At 57.4% G+C, this 12808-nt stretch overlaps 1 protein-coding gene across 13 annotated transcripts in view; it reads right to left on the bottom strand.

The window, feature by feature from the left end:
• The window catches only part of MORN1 (MORN repeat containing 1), a 66105-nt gene that overhangs the window by 50926 nt on the left and 2371 nt on the right, over nucleotides 1-12808 (bottom strand). For 11 of the 13 annotated variants that reach the window (XM_035307449.2, XM_035307448.2, XM_078330110.1 and 8 more), the window contains 4 exons: nucleotides 11038-11136; nucleotides 10222-10332; nucleotides 8430-8520; nucleotides 7618-7705 (listed from right to left, as the gene is read on the bottom strand). In XM_035307449.2, the coding sequence (XP_035163340.1) occupies nucleotides 7618-7705; nucleotides 8430-8520; nucleotides 10222-10332; nucleotides 11038-11136 (389 nt within the window). Of the gene's footprint in view, nucleotides 1-7617; nucleotides 7706-8429; nucleotides 8521-10221; nucleotides 10333-11037; nucleotides 11137-11928; nucleotides 12061-12808 lie in introns of all 13 variants that reach the window. The other 2 variants (XM_078330106.1, XM_078330109.1) reach the window with 2 other exon arrangements.

The raw sequence follows: 12808 nt of genomic DNA on the forward strand, positions 1-12808 counted from the left end.
CTGCTCTGCCTCCTCCTCCCTGCTGACACTGCCTGGCACCCAGGTGAGCACACGTGGGGGCCACTTGCGGTCCAGGTCCACACCCAAAAGAAAGACAGAGGCGAATAGCCGTTTCAAACTCAGGACGTGGTCATGCAGGTGAAACTGACACATGTACACCCCGCCTGTCACAAAGGTGACCCCAGGACCATGAGGGTGTCTTCTGTGAGCGCCCTCCCTTCCGTGCCCTGTTCCGCTGGGGGTGGCAGAGCGCTCAGGAGACCCTGGGCAGTGCTTGGCTCTCCCCAGCCCCCAGCACCACTTGGCCGAAGGCTCACACCTCCCTGGACAGTCGAGAGCTTCGTGGGCTCAGCTGGGGCAAGGACTGCGCTGGTGCTGGCCGGCTCCTAAGCCTGAGGTGGAAGAGGTTGTGAGTGCTCGATTCTCATCCTGGAAAGCACTTCTGGTCCATTCATTCATGCTGTTTTCTTTCTGTGCTTTTATTGGAAGTGACTCCCTCTGTTTTCAAGCCCTGGTCAGGCGTCCACCCTCCCCTGGCACCATCAGGCACTTCCTGCCTCCGGCCCTCCTAGGGGGTCCTGGGTCTGGTGCTCTTCGGGGTTCAACACCCCCTAGATGTGGGGTGAAGAGCGGGTGTCCAGCTTTCCCCAGTGTCAGCCTCGAGGGTTTGTGGTCTGGAGAAAGTAATCCCAACCATTGCTAAACCTGAGGCCTGAAGCAGGCGGGGCCTTGCTGAGGTTCACGGCCTCATGCACCAAAGTAAGGGCTCCCAGGACCAGCTGCTCAGCCCCCTCAGGCCATGTCACGAGGGAGGAACCTGCCGGACCCTCCTGGCTGGGCCCTTCGACTGCCCAGGGGCTGGGCATGCCTTGGTGGGGCCGGCGCCGCTGCCTCGTTTCTGAGGCCCGGCCATTCACACCGCCTCCAGGGGTCCTGCATTTGTCCTCGCCGGTCCCATCTTGAGTGCCCAGGCTTTAAGGTGTGAACTGTGAAGAGTTCCAGAGGGGACATGGGGCCTGCCTTAGTGACCCTACTGGTTCCACGGCGGCCTGACAGTCAGTCCCCTCCACTGCCCCAGGGTGGCGGGGAGTCCATGGGAGGCAATGGCCAGATTTCCCAAGGGCCATGCTCAAACATCCCAAGTTATTTACATGGTTCTGTGTTACATGCACCCCTGGGGTTCCCCACTGGTCCTGGCTCCCTGGACTGTGACCCCTGGGTCTGACGGTAGTAGACCCAAGTGTGGAGGCCCTGGGTGGGCATTCCCACACACGCCCAGCTGAGGAGAGGAGGCTGGGGGACTGCAGCGGGCAAAGCTGCCCAGAAGGAGCCGCCTGCTCTGTGTGGTGAGCAGGTGCTCAGCGCCCAGCGGCGCCTCTGGGAAAGCTGGCGTGTGAGACAGCCAACACCCGTGGCGCAGATGACGCAGCCAGGGACGCCCAGAGGGGCGCACCGCCAACACGGATAGGAGATGCTCCAACATGCACACACACGTGGTCCACTCCGTCTGCTCCGAATTCCGGTCTGGCTCCCAGAGAGGATGTTTCGGAGGTCGCGTGGGGCCTGCCCAAGCCCTCAGGTCCTGGGAGGTCAAGGCAGCACGCCATAAAGCAGGGATGCCGGGATGGAGATGGCCAAGGCGTCGCAGGCTGCTGGGGGTGCTCGCAGCCAGGACTGGCCTGAGCCGTGTGGCTCCTATCGCTGTGGAAGAGGAACCTTCTCTGCTTTGGGATCCGCTGTTCTTGTTTTCCGTCAGAAGAAGCTGTAACACATTTATTTTCAGGAGTGCATTTTTTTTTCCAGAACGCATTTTAAAAAAAGGTTCTTCACAGAGCTCTGCATGAAGGAATACTGGCTGCAAGGCAGGAGACACACCTGCTGTCAGGAGGGAGAGGAGGTCTCCAAAGGGGCCTCGCTAGCCTGGAGCCCATGCTGCCTCAGGTGGCAGCTGACGTGTCCTGGAGCTGCTCCTGCCATGGATGGGAGGGTCAGAGCTGACGGAAGAGGCGCTAAGGACACCCTCCCAGGTGGGCAGAGGCGAAGGCCCGGAGCGAGAGAAGGCCTCACCACTTCCTAGTCTTCTCAGAAAATAAAATGATCTCTAAAAAGTGAACAGCTGGCTGGTTGGGTGTGGCTGGGGCGGGAGGGCAGTTCTCAGAGGCAACCCAGTGTCCAAGAAGGGCCGGTGCCTGGCTCGTGGCCTCACTTGATGGCTCACGCTCCCAGGGAAGAAATCCAAAGGCCCAAACTCCTGTGCACACAGGCACTCCACAAAGCCTGGCAGTGCCAACATGGTGAGGGGAGGTGCTCCGGGATGGGGGCTGCTGGTGGCCAGCAACGGGGGAGACCACAGCTGCCAAGAAGTGGCAAACAGGAGTGAGACCCGGTGTGCCGTGGTGGCCATGGCCGACAGTGGGTGGGGCCTGCGACTCAACTGTGGCTATTGTTAAGAGCTAATACTCATTAGGGTAAACTTTTACAAAAACTACAGAAAACTAGCAGCGTTGGTGAGGCTGGGGAGGAACTGAATGGCGTGTGCTGTGGGTGGAAAGGTAAGACGGGAAGGCTGCTGTGGAAAGCGGCATGGCGGCTTCTCAGAAATTAAAAACAGAATCACCACTCGATGCAGCAATCTCACTTCTGGGTCTGCAGCCCAAAGGGCCTTGAAGAGATCTCTGTGCAGCCTACTCACAGCAGCATCCCCCACAGGACACATGCGCGGGAGGCCTTCCCGGTGTTGTTTGTCCACAAGGCGGGGCCCTGCTCAGCCTTAGGAAGGAAGGAGGGACTGGCACAGGCCCTGGCATGGATGCATCAGGGGACACCGTGTTGGGTGCAACAAGCCGGGCACAAAAGGACACCTGCGTGTGATGCCACTCACAGGAGGCCCCTAGAGCAGTAAGTCCAGAGATACATAGTGGCATGGTGGCTGCCAGGGTGGCGCGGGGGGAGTTTGGGTAGGAAGATGACAAGGGTCTGGAGGTGGCTGTGGTCAGCTCCAGGACACGTCAGCTGCTACCCGAGGCAGCATGGGTGTGGCTGTGCAGTGGCTCATGCGGGAAATCCCAGCCCTCTGAGGCCGAGGCAGAAGCGCTGAGAGCCCAGGAGTTCACGCTTAGCCTGGGCAACAGTGAGACCTCGCCTCTACAAAATAAAAAGTAGTTAAGGTGGTAATTTTTATATTACATGTATTTTACCACAACACAATAGTTGGTGTTTCGGTTTTTTATTTTTTGAGACAGCTTCTTGCTCTGTCACCGAGGCTGGAGTGCAGTGGCATTATTTCAACTCACTGCAACCTCTGCCTCTAAGGTTCAAGTGATTCTCCCTCCTCAGCCTCCTGAGTAGCTGGGACCACAGGTGTGTGCCATCATGCTTGGCTAAAATTTAATTTTAAAAAAATTATTCTGTAGAGACAGTCTCCCTGTGTTGCCCAGGCTGGTCTTAAATTCCTGGGCTCAAGCAATACTCCCACCTTAGCCTCCCCAAGTGCTGAGATTACAGGTGTGAGCCACTGTGCCTGGCTGACAGAATATTTTTTCAAGTGGGCTAAGTATTTGATGAATGACATCACAAGGAATGGCTGTCCCCTCACTCAGGACTGGCCTGGGGATGTGCAGTTGGACTCCCCTCTCCAGCTGCTGCCGCCTCCCTGGGCCGATTGCATTTACTCTCCAGGCTGAAGGTGGCAGAGGGGCCCCGTGGCTGGAGGGTCCAGCGCTAAGACGCAGAGCAGAGAGCTGCGCAGCTGGGCTGTGGGTGCCACGCACCGAGAGCCTCACTTCTCCTAATTAACGGGAGGCCAAGGGACACACCTGGTGCTTTTTTTTTGCACAAACAGCCATGTGAAAACCTTCTGCCTTCAAGTGCAGTCTGGCAGCCCCACTGTGCTGCGTGGGAGGCCGCCCAGGCCCAGCCCTGATCCTGAGGGCATGCAGCCCTGCCTGTCCTCTGGGCCTCGGGCGCCCTTCTCTGTTCCTAGCGTCTACATCGGTCTGGGTAGGGGCATTGCCTATAGAAGGTGCTGGAGGAGCGGGTGGCTCGGTGGCTGCATGCACTGGCCGTGGTCTGCCCGTGCCCGCAGGTGTCAGCAGTGTGGACAAGGCCAGGGGACTGCTGCTGCTGGGGACATTGCCCAGGGGACCCCAGGGGGCGGGCAGCACCAGCACACAGCAGTGTCCTCATGGAGCTCAGGCCATGGGCCTGCCTTGTAAGGGTGTGCGGGTCTCAGTTGGCCGGCAGTCCCAGGGCCTGCCCAGGTCATCTGGTCCTCCAGGCCTGGACGGCAGAGGGAAAGGGAGGTCACGTTTTAACCCCAGGGAATGTAGGTCACTCAAAGGGTTTGCACCAAGACCTTTGTAGAATCCTCTGCAAAACTCTGAGGAACTCAAGGCTTTAGCACCAAGAGGAAAAACCATCCCAAGTAGAAAGGCCCGGAGCGACAGAGCTGCGTAGCAGCACTGGGGACCAATCGGGGCCTGTTCTCAGGAGTATGCAGCCAGTCCTCAGGCCCAGTGCCCATCCCGGACCATCCTTGCCCATCCACACCACAGGCTGGGAGTAAGCTCCAGGCTCCCAGGCAGGAGCCGCCTCCCTCCAGCGAGGCTGGGCCAGTGTGGTGCTGGGAAGGGGCTGGGCTGCCCCCTGGTGGACGCGCCGAGTGCCCTGCAGCCATGAGCCCAGGAAGGAGGGAGCCGTCCCTCGCCCGGTCCTCTCTCAGCCCAGGTCAATGGTGACCAGCAGGCTGCATGTCCCCAAGTTGGTGCCTGGGTGGCAGCCAGGGGACCCGTGGGACAGAACAGCTTTTGGGGACAGGGCTGTGCTGGGAGTAGGGGTGGTCCTCTGGAAGAACAGGAGCTGCTTCTTGCCTGGCCCTGCCCACCCCAGGCCGGAGGGGACAGCCTGTCCGGCAGCAGGTGGCACTTGAGTCCCTGGGCCATGACACGGGCCCTGACCAGGTCCTCCCGAATCCCAGGGAAGGTGAGGGTTTGGTGAGTGGCCGGGGGCTCCCAGGGTTGCGCGTCCACTCCCTTGTGGCTTAGCTTCCTCACCTACCCTCTACACAGACTGGCCAATGCACTGAAAGGCAGAGGGCAGAACCTGGCATCCAGGAAGTGAAACCACATACCCAAGCCTAAGCTCCAGAGCTATGCACCAGAGCTGGCCCCAGCCTCACCCCAGCCCTGCAAGGTGAGGCCCTGCTCAGCCTTAGGAAGGGAGAAGAGAATCCTGCCCAGAGACTCCCATGGTCATCTCTCCCACTGCCACTCTGGAGAGTGAAGGCAAGGGAGTCGTGGCTGTCCCGGCATGATGTGAAGCCTGGTCCTGCAGGACAAACACATCCCTGGGAGAGAAGAGGTGGAGCCTTGGTGAGGCTACAGCACCTCCTGCCTGTGGCTCAGCAGCACCGGCCCAGGCCAGCAGGGGCAGCAGCGATGCTAGTGTGGACTCCCACGGCCCAGCAAGGACGCTCCCGGAGTGGGCATGGGCGGCACTTTTACCCAAGCAGAATGGTCTGTTTCAAGAGCAGGGAGGATGGACATGCATGGGGAGGGGGAGCCTGACCACCCCTCCAGGGCCCCACATCTGGCCAGCTCTGAGGCCCTGCTGAGGGGCAGCTACACCAGCCACAGGCTCCCACCCCCACCCCCATCTCCTCCATCCCATGAGACCTCATGCCAACTGCCAACCCATCACGTCTCAACTCCCAGCACCCTCTTCCTTGCCCGCTTTGCCCAATGGGAGCTGGACCCTGTAAACATTTCTCCTTTGCCAGCAAGCGCAATGCCAGGCTTTGTCAAAGAGAACCAGGTGAGACTGTGGGAGGCAGTGTGTCTACTTTTAACTCCTATGGCCGGGGCCAGTGGCCTGCAGAAAACCCCCCAGTGTCTGGTCTCTGGCAAGGGCCTCCCGTGCCTCAGGGGGAGTTTCCTGAGAAGCAGCTCTGGCCCCTGGAACCCTAGAAAACTCTTCTCCCACCTGGGCTGGCAGCCACACCCTCTGTTGAGGTCTGAGTCTCAGAAGGGTGCTGGGTTCCTCCCGTTCCAGGGACCATTCTCTCCAATGTTCACATGGGAATCTTGGCAAGGATGGGAATTCAGCTGACATTGTAATTCTGCGACCCGCACCATCGAATGCTGCATTTCTCATCAATGGCAGCCCGGAGGCCCGAAGGACCCAGGGAGTCCTCTTCAAGGCCCTGGCTGCCCTGATTCTCTGGCTGTGGCGCTGAGTTTGGTCACGCTGACTTGCACGTGTGGTTCCTTCCTGTTAGTGCTGCTGGACGGTCGGGGAGCTCAGGCCTACAGCCCAGCCCAGGCAACAACTGTAGCCCCCACAGGCCCCATAGCTGAGGGGCTGTCAGCGGGACCCCTCCTGACTCTGCGATGTTGCTATTCCTTCTCTTGCCCCTTTTGGTAGCTAGCTGCCTTGTCCTTGTTAGTGACTCTTTCATTAAATTTTCCCCATTGGAGTGATAGGTGTGGTTTCTTTTATTTATTTATTTATTTTGAGACGGAGTCTCACTGTGTCACCAGGCTGGAGTACAATGGTGCGATCTCGGCTCACTGCAACCGCTGCCTCCTGGGTTCAAGTGATTCTCCTGCCTCAGCCTCCTGAGCAGCTGGGATTACAGGTGCCCACCACCATGCCTGGCTAATTTCTGTACTTTTAGTAGAGACGGGGTTTCACCATGTTGGCGAGGCTGTCCTCGAACTCCTGACCTCAGGTGATCTGCCCACCTCAGCCTCCTGAAGTGCTGGGATGACAGGTGTGACCTGCTGTGCCCAGCGATGGGTGTGGTTTATGTCTCCTGATTGCGTCCTGAACCAGGTCCCACCATTCACTCAACACAGGCCAAAGCCCAGGCGCCAGCCTCGACTCTTCTCTTGCCCCTGCTTACACATCCAACCTGTCCACAAGTCCGGCACTTTCTCCTCCAACCCTCCTGAATTTGCTCTCTGCATGCGCGGGGCCACCGACCCTCTCCCCAGAGAACAATCCTAGTCCCTGCCTTGTAGGGTCTGTCGCAGACCAGAATGTGCCACCCCAAAATCTGCCTCTTTGGCATCAGCACTATTTTGAGCTGATTATTTTGAGAAACTGCAGACACAGGGGAAGCTCTGAAAACAGAGTACAAGTTTCCCTTGTGTAAGAAAAATTTGCATCCAAAAGGAAACTCCACGTGTAAGGGTGTCTCCTTTTCCTACGAGGAGGAGAAAGGCCCAGATCATTGAGGCGTGACAGCTCCTATCGGTGGGGAAGGCCCCACCTCAGCCACACCACAAGACTTAACCCCATGAATGGCCCCCAAAACCCTTCTTCCTTTGGTTTGGCTGAAGATGGAGTTTGAACCAAAGGTGAGAGCCACCTGTGAGCTTCCCCCACTTCGCCAGGTACCTCCTGAGCATACACGAGGTACACAGATGAATCCACTCCTGTTTGTTTTTCTCTGTGAGGGGAGAGGGAAACTTCTCTTCCCACACAAGGTGATAAGGGATGAGCAGGGCCTGGCACGTGGAGAAGCTGCCAGGGCGAGGCTCCCTACACATCCTACATGCCCTGCCAACTGTGAGGTCTGTACCCTCTGGGCAGTGGGCGCTGTGTGCCCCTGGGTACCTCATAGGTGGAGCCGTCGGCGCAGCGTAGCACCCCGTGTCCCTGACGCTGGTCCCGGACCCAGTCACCGTCGTACTTGTCACCGTTCCTGGGGGACACATGCACAGAGTCCTCTCAGCATGGGGAGCCAGGTGGCGGCAGTGACTCAGACCAGCTACTCCCACGGGGCTCCGCAGGCACTGCGGGACCGAGGCAAAAATAGGCCTGAGCAGATGGCCCCAAGTGCTCCTGCCTCATCAGGGCCGGCTGGGGGCCGATGACAGGCGCGGGGACACGTCCGCCCACCCCCACCCTAGATGGCAGGCCCACTCGGGACGTACTCAGCTTTTGCCACTCGAAATGGGCAATGACACAGGAGAGGCAGGAGGGGCCTGCAGTCTCCACAGCCAGTGGAGACTGCCTCTGCCTCAGGAATTTTAACACAGCTGAAGACGTCTAGCACTTGCTGGAGGCAGGAGGCTCTGCTGGCGGGAGGGCACCTCCATCCTCATCCAGACCTGGAGAGGCTCCTGTGGTACCACCCTTCCACCTGCCTGATCTTCTCAGGAGGTATTTTAATGGGGCAGGGGGTGATGTTTTCTCTACTAAACACACAATCAGTCAATTTCAGTAAATAGGGGGAAAACTGCAGAATGACACCCAAAACCACAGAATGTAAACAACTTGGCCCTGGAGGGGCTGGGGGCAGACAGGGGCTGGATCAGGCCCGGGGTGTCCTATGGTCAGTCCTGTCTATGTCCCCAGGCCACGTGGCCTCACACCTGCTCTGCATCTGCCATTCACCCGGTAGCGCCTGCAGGACTCATACTCACTTAAAGAGCATCTGCCCCGGCCCGTGCCTCCTGTTGCCATGGAAGGAGCCCTGGTACACCTGTCCATCTCGATCCACCAGAAACCCGAGTCCTGGAGAAGGGACCAAGAGACACACTTGGCTTCGTGTCCATCTCCATCCACCAGAAACCCGAGTCCTGGAGAAGGACCAAGAGACACACTTGGCTTCGTGTCCATCTCGATCCACCAGAAACCCGAGTCCTGGAGAAGGGACCAAGAGACACACTTGGCTTCGTGTCCATCCCGATCCACCAGAAACCCGAGTCCTGGAGAAGGGACTGAGACACGCTTGGCTTCGTGCCTCCTGTATTGGAGAACGGATCTGCACCCTGCTCCTTGGAGGACGGGCAGGAGGAAGGCAGGGTGTCTAGGAGGCGTAGGACTCAGGGCCCCCCAGGAGCTCAAGGGACCCTCCAGGCCCAGCTACACTTAGGCCCCGGCACGGCTCAGGGAGGCTCTGAACGGGAAGGGCAGATGCGCTTTGGGACGGGCCGGTCAGTCCACAGGGCAGCAAAAGTGGACCTGGGGTCCTGCTCTCAAAGGTGCCGCTGAAGGGGCCCTGCAGACTGCCCCGCGTTTGAGACTGCACGGCCTCTGCATCCTGCTGGGTGGAGATGGGCTCCGTTTGGGCCTGATGTTTGTTTTTACATGAAACCAAGTTCAGTGAGGGTGGGTGGGTGGGTGGGGGGGTGCTTGACCCAAATGAGGAAAAGCTCAAGAGGATGGGGCTTCAGTAAACTGTGGGATTTTCAGGCTTTGGACAATTCAGAAATTTGAGAGTATTTCTGCTTCTTTTGTTTTTTTGTTTTGTTTTTGAGACGGAGTCTCACTCTGTTGCGCAGGCTGGAGTGCAGTGGCACAATTTTGGCTCACTGCAACCCTGCCTCCCAGATTCAAGTGATTCTCCTGCCTCAGCCTCCTGAGTAGCTGGGATTACAGGCCTCTGCTACCATGCCCAGGTCATTTTTGTATTTTTAGTAGAGACAGGGTTTTGCCATTTTGGCCAGGTTCATCTCAAACTCCTGAACTCAAGTGATCCTCCTGACTTGGCCTTCCAAAGTACTGGGATGACATGCCTGGCCTCTGCTTCTTAACATGAGGGAAACGCTGGAAAACAAAGAGGAAGCTCCATCTGGGGTGGGGGTGTTATGCATTTGACTCCTGCTCAGGTGTGGGTGCCTTTTGGCCGGGGGACTGTGGACCACGATGGGCCTGGCTTGGTTGGGTAGAGGGACAGGGCAGAGCGCCCTCCTGGCTTGAGTCTGGCCTCCTGACTTGCTTGGGCCCACAGAGTATGGAGGAAGTAGCCAAGCTGACCAAAACTCCTGGGCAAGGAGCTGGCTTCCCAGGCCTATGAGGACCTCAGGGACCCTCAGGCCTGGTGGAGCTGCTGTGACTGTAGCCATTTAGTGACCCCAGGTGAGATGTGACCAGAAGCCCCTCCCTGTGGGGCCCAGGCTAACCTACTGACCCCAGGCTCAGGAGCAGTTACTAAAGCAGTGGCTGTTTTTACCCCTAAGCCACGGGCATGTGTTCCATGGCAGCAAATAACGGAGATGCAGCAAGTGCCACAGGACCCAGTGGGCACACTGGTGTGTGCAGGGCATAAGCCACGGTGAGGTGGGGAGAAGAGGACACGGGCCCCCCCACCTCCTTTCCCACCCTCTGAAGTCAGCCAGGCCTTATCAGAGGTTCTCAAGCCTGAGTGGATGGGAGATTCTGAGCCCCCAGAAATGCCCGCCCCCACAGCACTGGCTCCCGTGGACGCCAGACCTTCCCGCATGCCGTGGGAGACCTCCCCTTCGTAACACCCGCCGGCTTTGTACTCTATGACGCCACGTCCTTGAGGCTCTCCCAGAACAAACTGTCCAGAGAAGGTGTCCCCTGCGTGTGGACGAGAAGAGAGACAAAAGGCTGGGTCAGGGCTGCAGCATCAGTCAGCTCTGACGTCCCTGGCCCACGAGACGCAGGAACCACTTCAGAACGGGCACCCCTGCCTCCATCACAGCACTCTGTCTGGTTCATGAGGGAAAACATGGTAAGCAGGTCTGGCCTCCCCAACAGCTGGGCAGGCAGACAGCCTAGGCACATTCTCTGTGACCATCCATCCGAGGGCTCTGCTCCCCTGTGCCAGCGGGCAAAGGACCCTCTGGTCAGAGTCTGCAGAGGGAGCTTTTTCCCTGGCTCTTTAAAAACTGAAAGCCAGGCCTGAGAGGAAAGAGCTCCACTGGACCGCTCTGCCCTGAGGCTCTGAGGTTCCTGGAGACAGCTCCTGGCCACCCGCACGGGAGTCCCCACAGCGGGTTTCCCACCTAGGGATACAATGGGGCTGAAACAGCTTTAAAGAAAAAAGCAATAGCATAGCTCAGGACTGATACATCTTGACTCCAGAGAAGTGTCTCTGGAGGCCTGAGTTGCTCTCAGTGGTGACCACAGAGCCTCCCTAGAGTCCAAGTAATAGATCCCCAGGGCTTTCCAGCACACAGGCCCTGTCTACACATCACACCTTCTGCATCCAGACTCCAGGGGCTGACTAAGCCCAGCAGGTCATGAGAAAGGAGCAAATGTGCCATCCCAGCTGGCGCTCACCTGACCAGGCCCAGTGCCGGCGGCCTTCTCCTGTGATCTCTCCATCCACAAACGCCCCTTCGTAATAACTGCCATCTTTAAATAACAACTTCCCGTGGCCTGAAAAGAGAAAGCGTCACGGGAAGTCAGTGGTTGGGATGGCTACGAATGGCCTGTGCAGTATCGGGACGTTGCTCAGAGCGAAGAGCTGTGTTTGGCTTCATCACTCATGCTATACATGCATTTAAAAATAAAAAAAGTCCTCAAAACATCCACCGAAACACACCTAAGCAGCCTGCACCTTCAGCCAGAACAAGCAGAGGAATCAAAGTGCAGATGACCAGCCTGAGCAACATGGAGATCCTGTCTCTACAAAACATTTTCAAAATTCGCCAGGTACGATGGTGCGTGTTTGTGGTTCCAGTTGCTCAGGAGGCTGAGGTGGGAGGATCACTTGAGCCAGGAGGTTGAGGTTGCAGTGAGCCATGTGTGGACCACTGCACTCCAGCCTGGGTGACAGGGTGAGACCCCGCCTCAAAAATAAATAAAAGTGCAGGATGAGACCTCATCCCTGAGCCTCCTGAGGGGACACTCCCATCACCCTGCTCCTGTCAACGTGAGGAAAGAAAGAGTCTGGAGAACACAGCGCCACAGAAGAGCACATTCTTTTTTTTTTTTTTTGAGATGGAGTTTCGCTCTTGTTACCCAGGCTGGAGTGCAATGGTGCGATCTCGGCTCACCACAACCTCCGCCTCCTGGGTTCAGGCAATTCTCCTGCCTTAGCCTCCTGAGTAGCTGGGATTACAGGCACGCGCCACTGTGCCCAGCTAAGTTTTTGTATTTTAAGTAGAGACGGGGTTTCACCATGTTGACCAGGATGGTCTCGATCTCTTGACCTCGTGATCCACCCACCTCGGCCTCCCAAAGTGCTGGGATTACAGGCGTGAGCCACCGCACCCGGCAGAAGAGCACATTCTAGAAGGCGGAACATCTCGTCCAGGCCAGGATCTGACAGTAGTCACAGACAGGAGCCTGCATGCCTGCCTAGGTGACAAGAACCTTTCATATCAGACCCTAAAGAAGCATCTGTGTAGCAAAACACTAAAAAACAGTTAAATGTTTTAAAAATATAGAAAATGCTGGCAGATACAGAGAAAAATGCCAGAAGACCAACCCTCCAGTAGAAAACGGCAGAGTGGCTGGGTGCTGTGGCTCACGCCTGTAAACCCAGGATTTTGAGAGGCCAAGGCAGGCGGATCACCTGAGGTTGGGAGTTCAAGACCAGCGTGGCCAACATGGTGAAACCCTTCTGCCTCTACTAAAAAGCTACATAAAAAACTAGCCAGGTGTGGTGGCAGCACCTGTAATCCCAGCTACTGGGGAGGCTGAGGCAGGAGAATTGATTGAACCTAAGAGGCAGAGGCTGCAGTGAGCCAAGATCGAACCACTGCACTCTAGCCTGGGTGACAGTGTGAGACTCTAGCTAAAAGAAAAAAAGAAAACTGGGCAGAGTGGCTGGTTGTGGCGGCTCACGCCTGTAATCCCAGGACTTTGGGAGGTCAAGGTTGGTGGATCACCTGAGGTCAGGTTTGAGACCAGCCTGGCCAAAGTGGTGAAACCCTGTCTCTACCAAAAACAAAATTAGATGGGCCTGGTGGCTCGAGCCTGTAGTCCTAGCTACTCAGGAGGCTGAAGCAGGAGAATCACTTGAACCTGGGAGGCAGAGGTTGCAGTCAGGCAATAAGAGCTAAACTCTGTCTCAAAAAAGAAAGAAAACTAGCAGATTGCAGAT

The sequence above is a fragment of the Callithrix jacchus genome, chromosome 7 (genome assembly GCF_049354715.1).
Source record: "Callithrix jacchus isolate 240 chromosome 7, calJac240_pri, whole genome shotgun sequence".
NCBI classification, from domain to species: domain Eukaryota; kingdom Metazoa; phylum Chordata; class Mammalia; order Primates; family Cebidae; genus Callithrix; species Callithrix jacchus.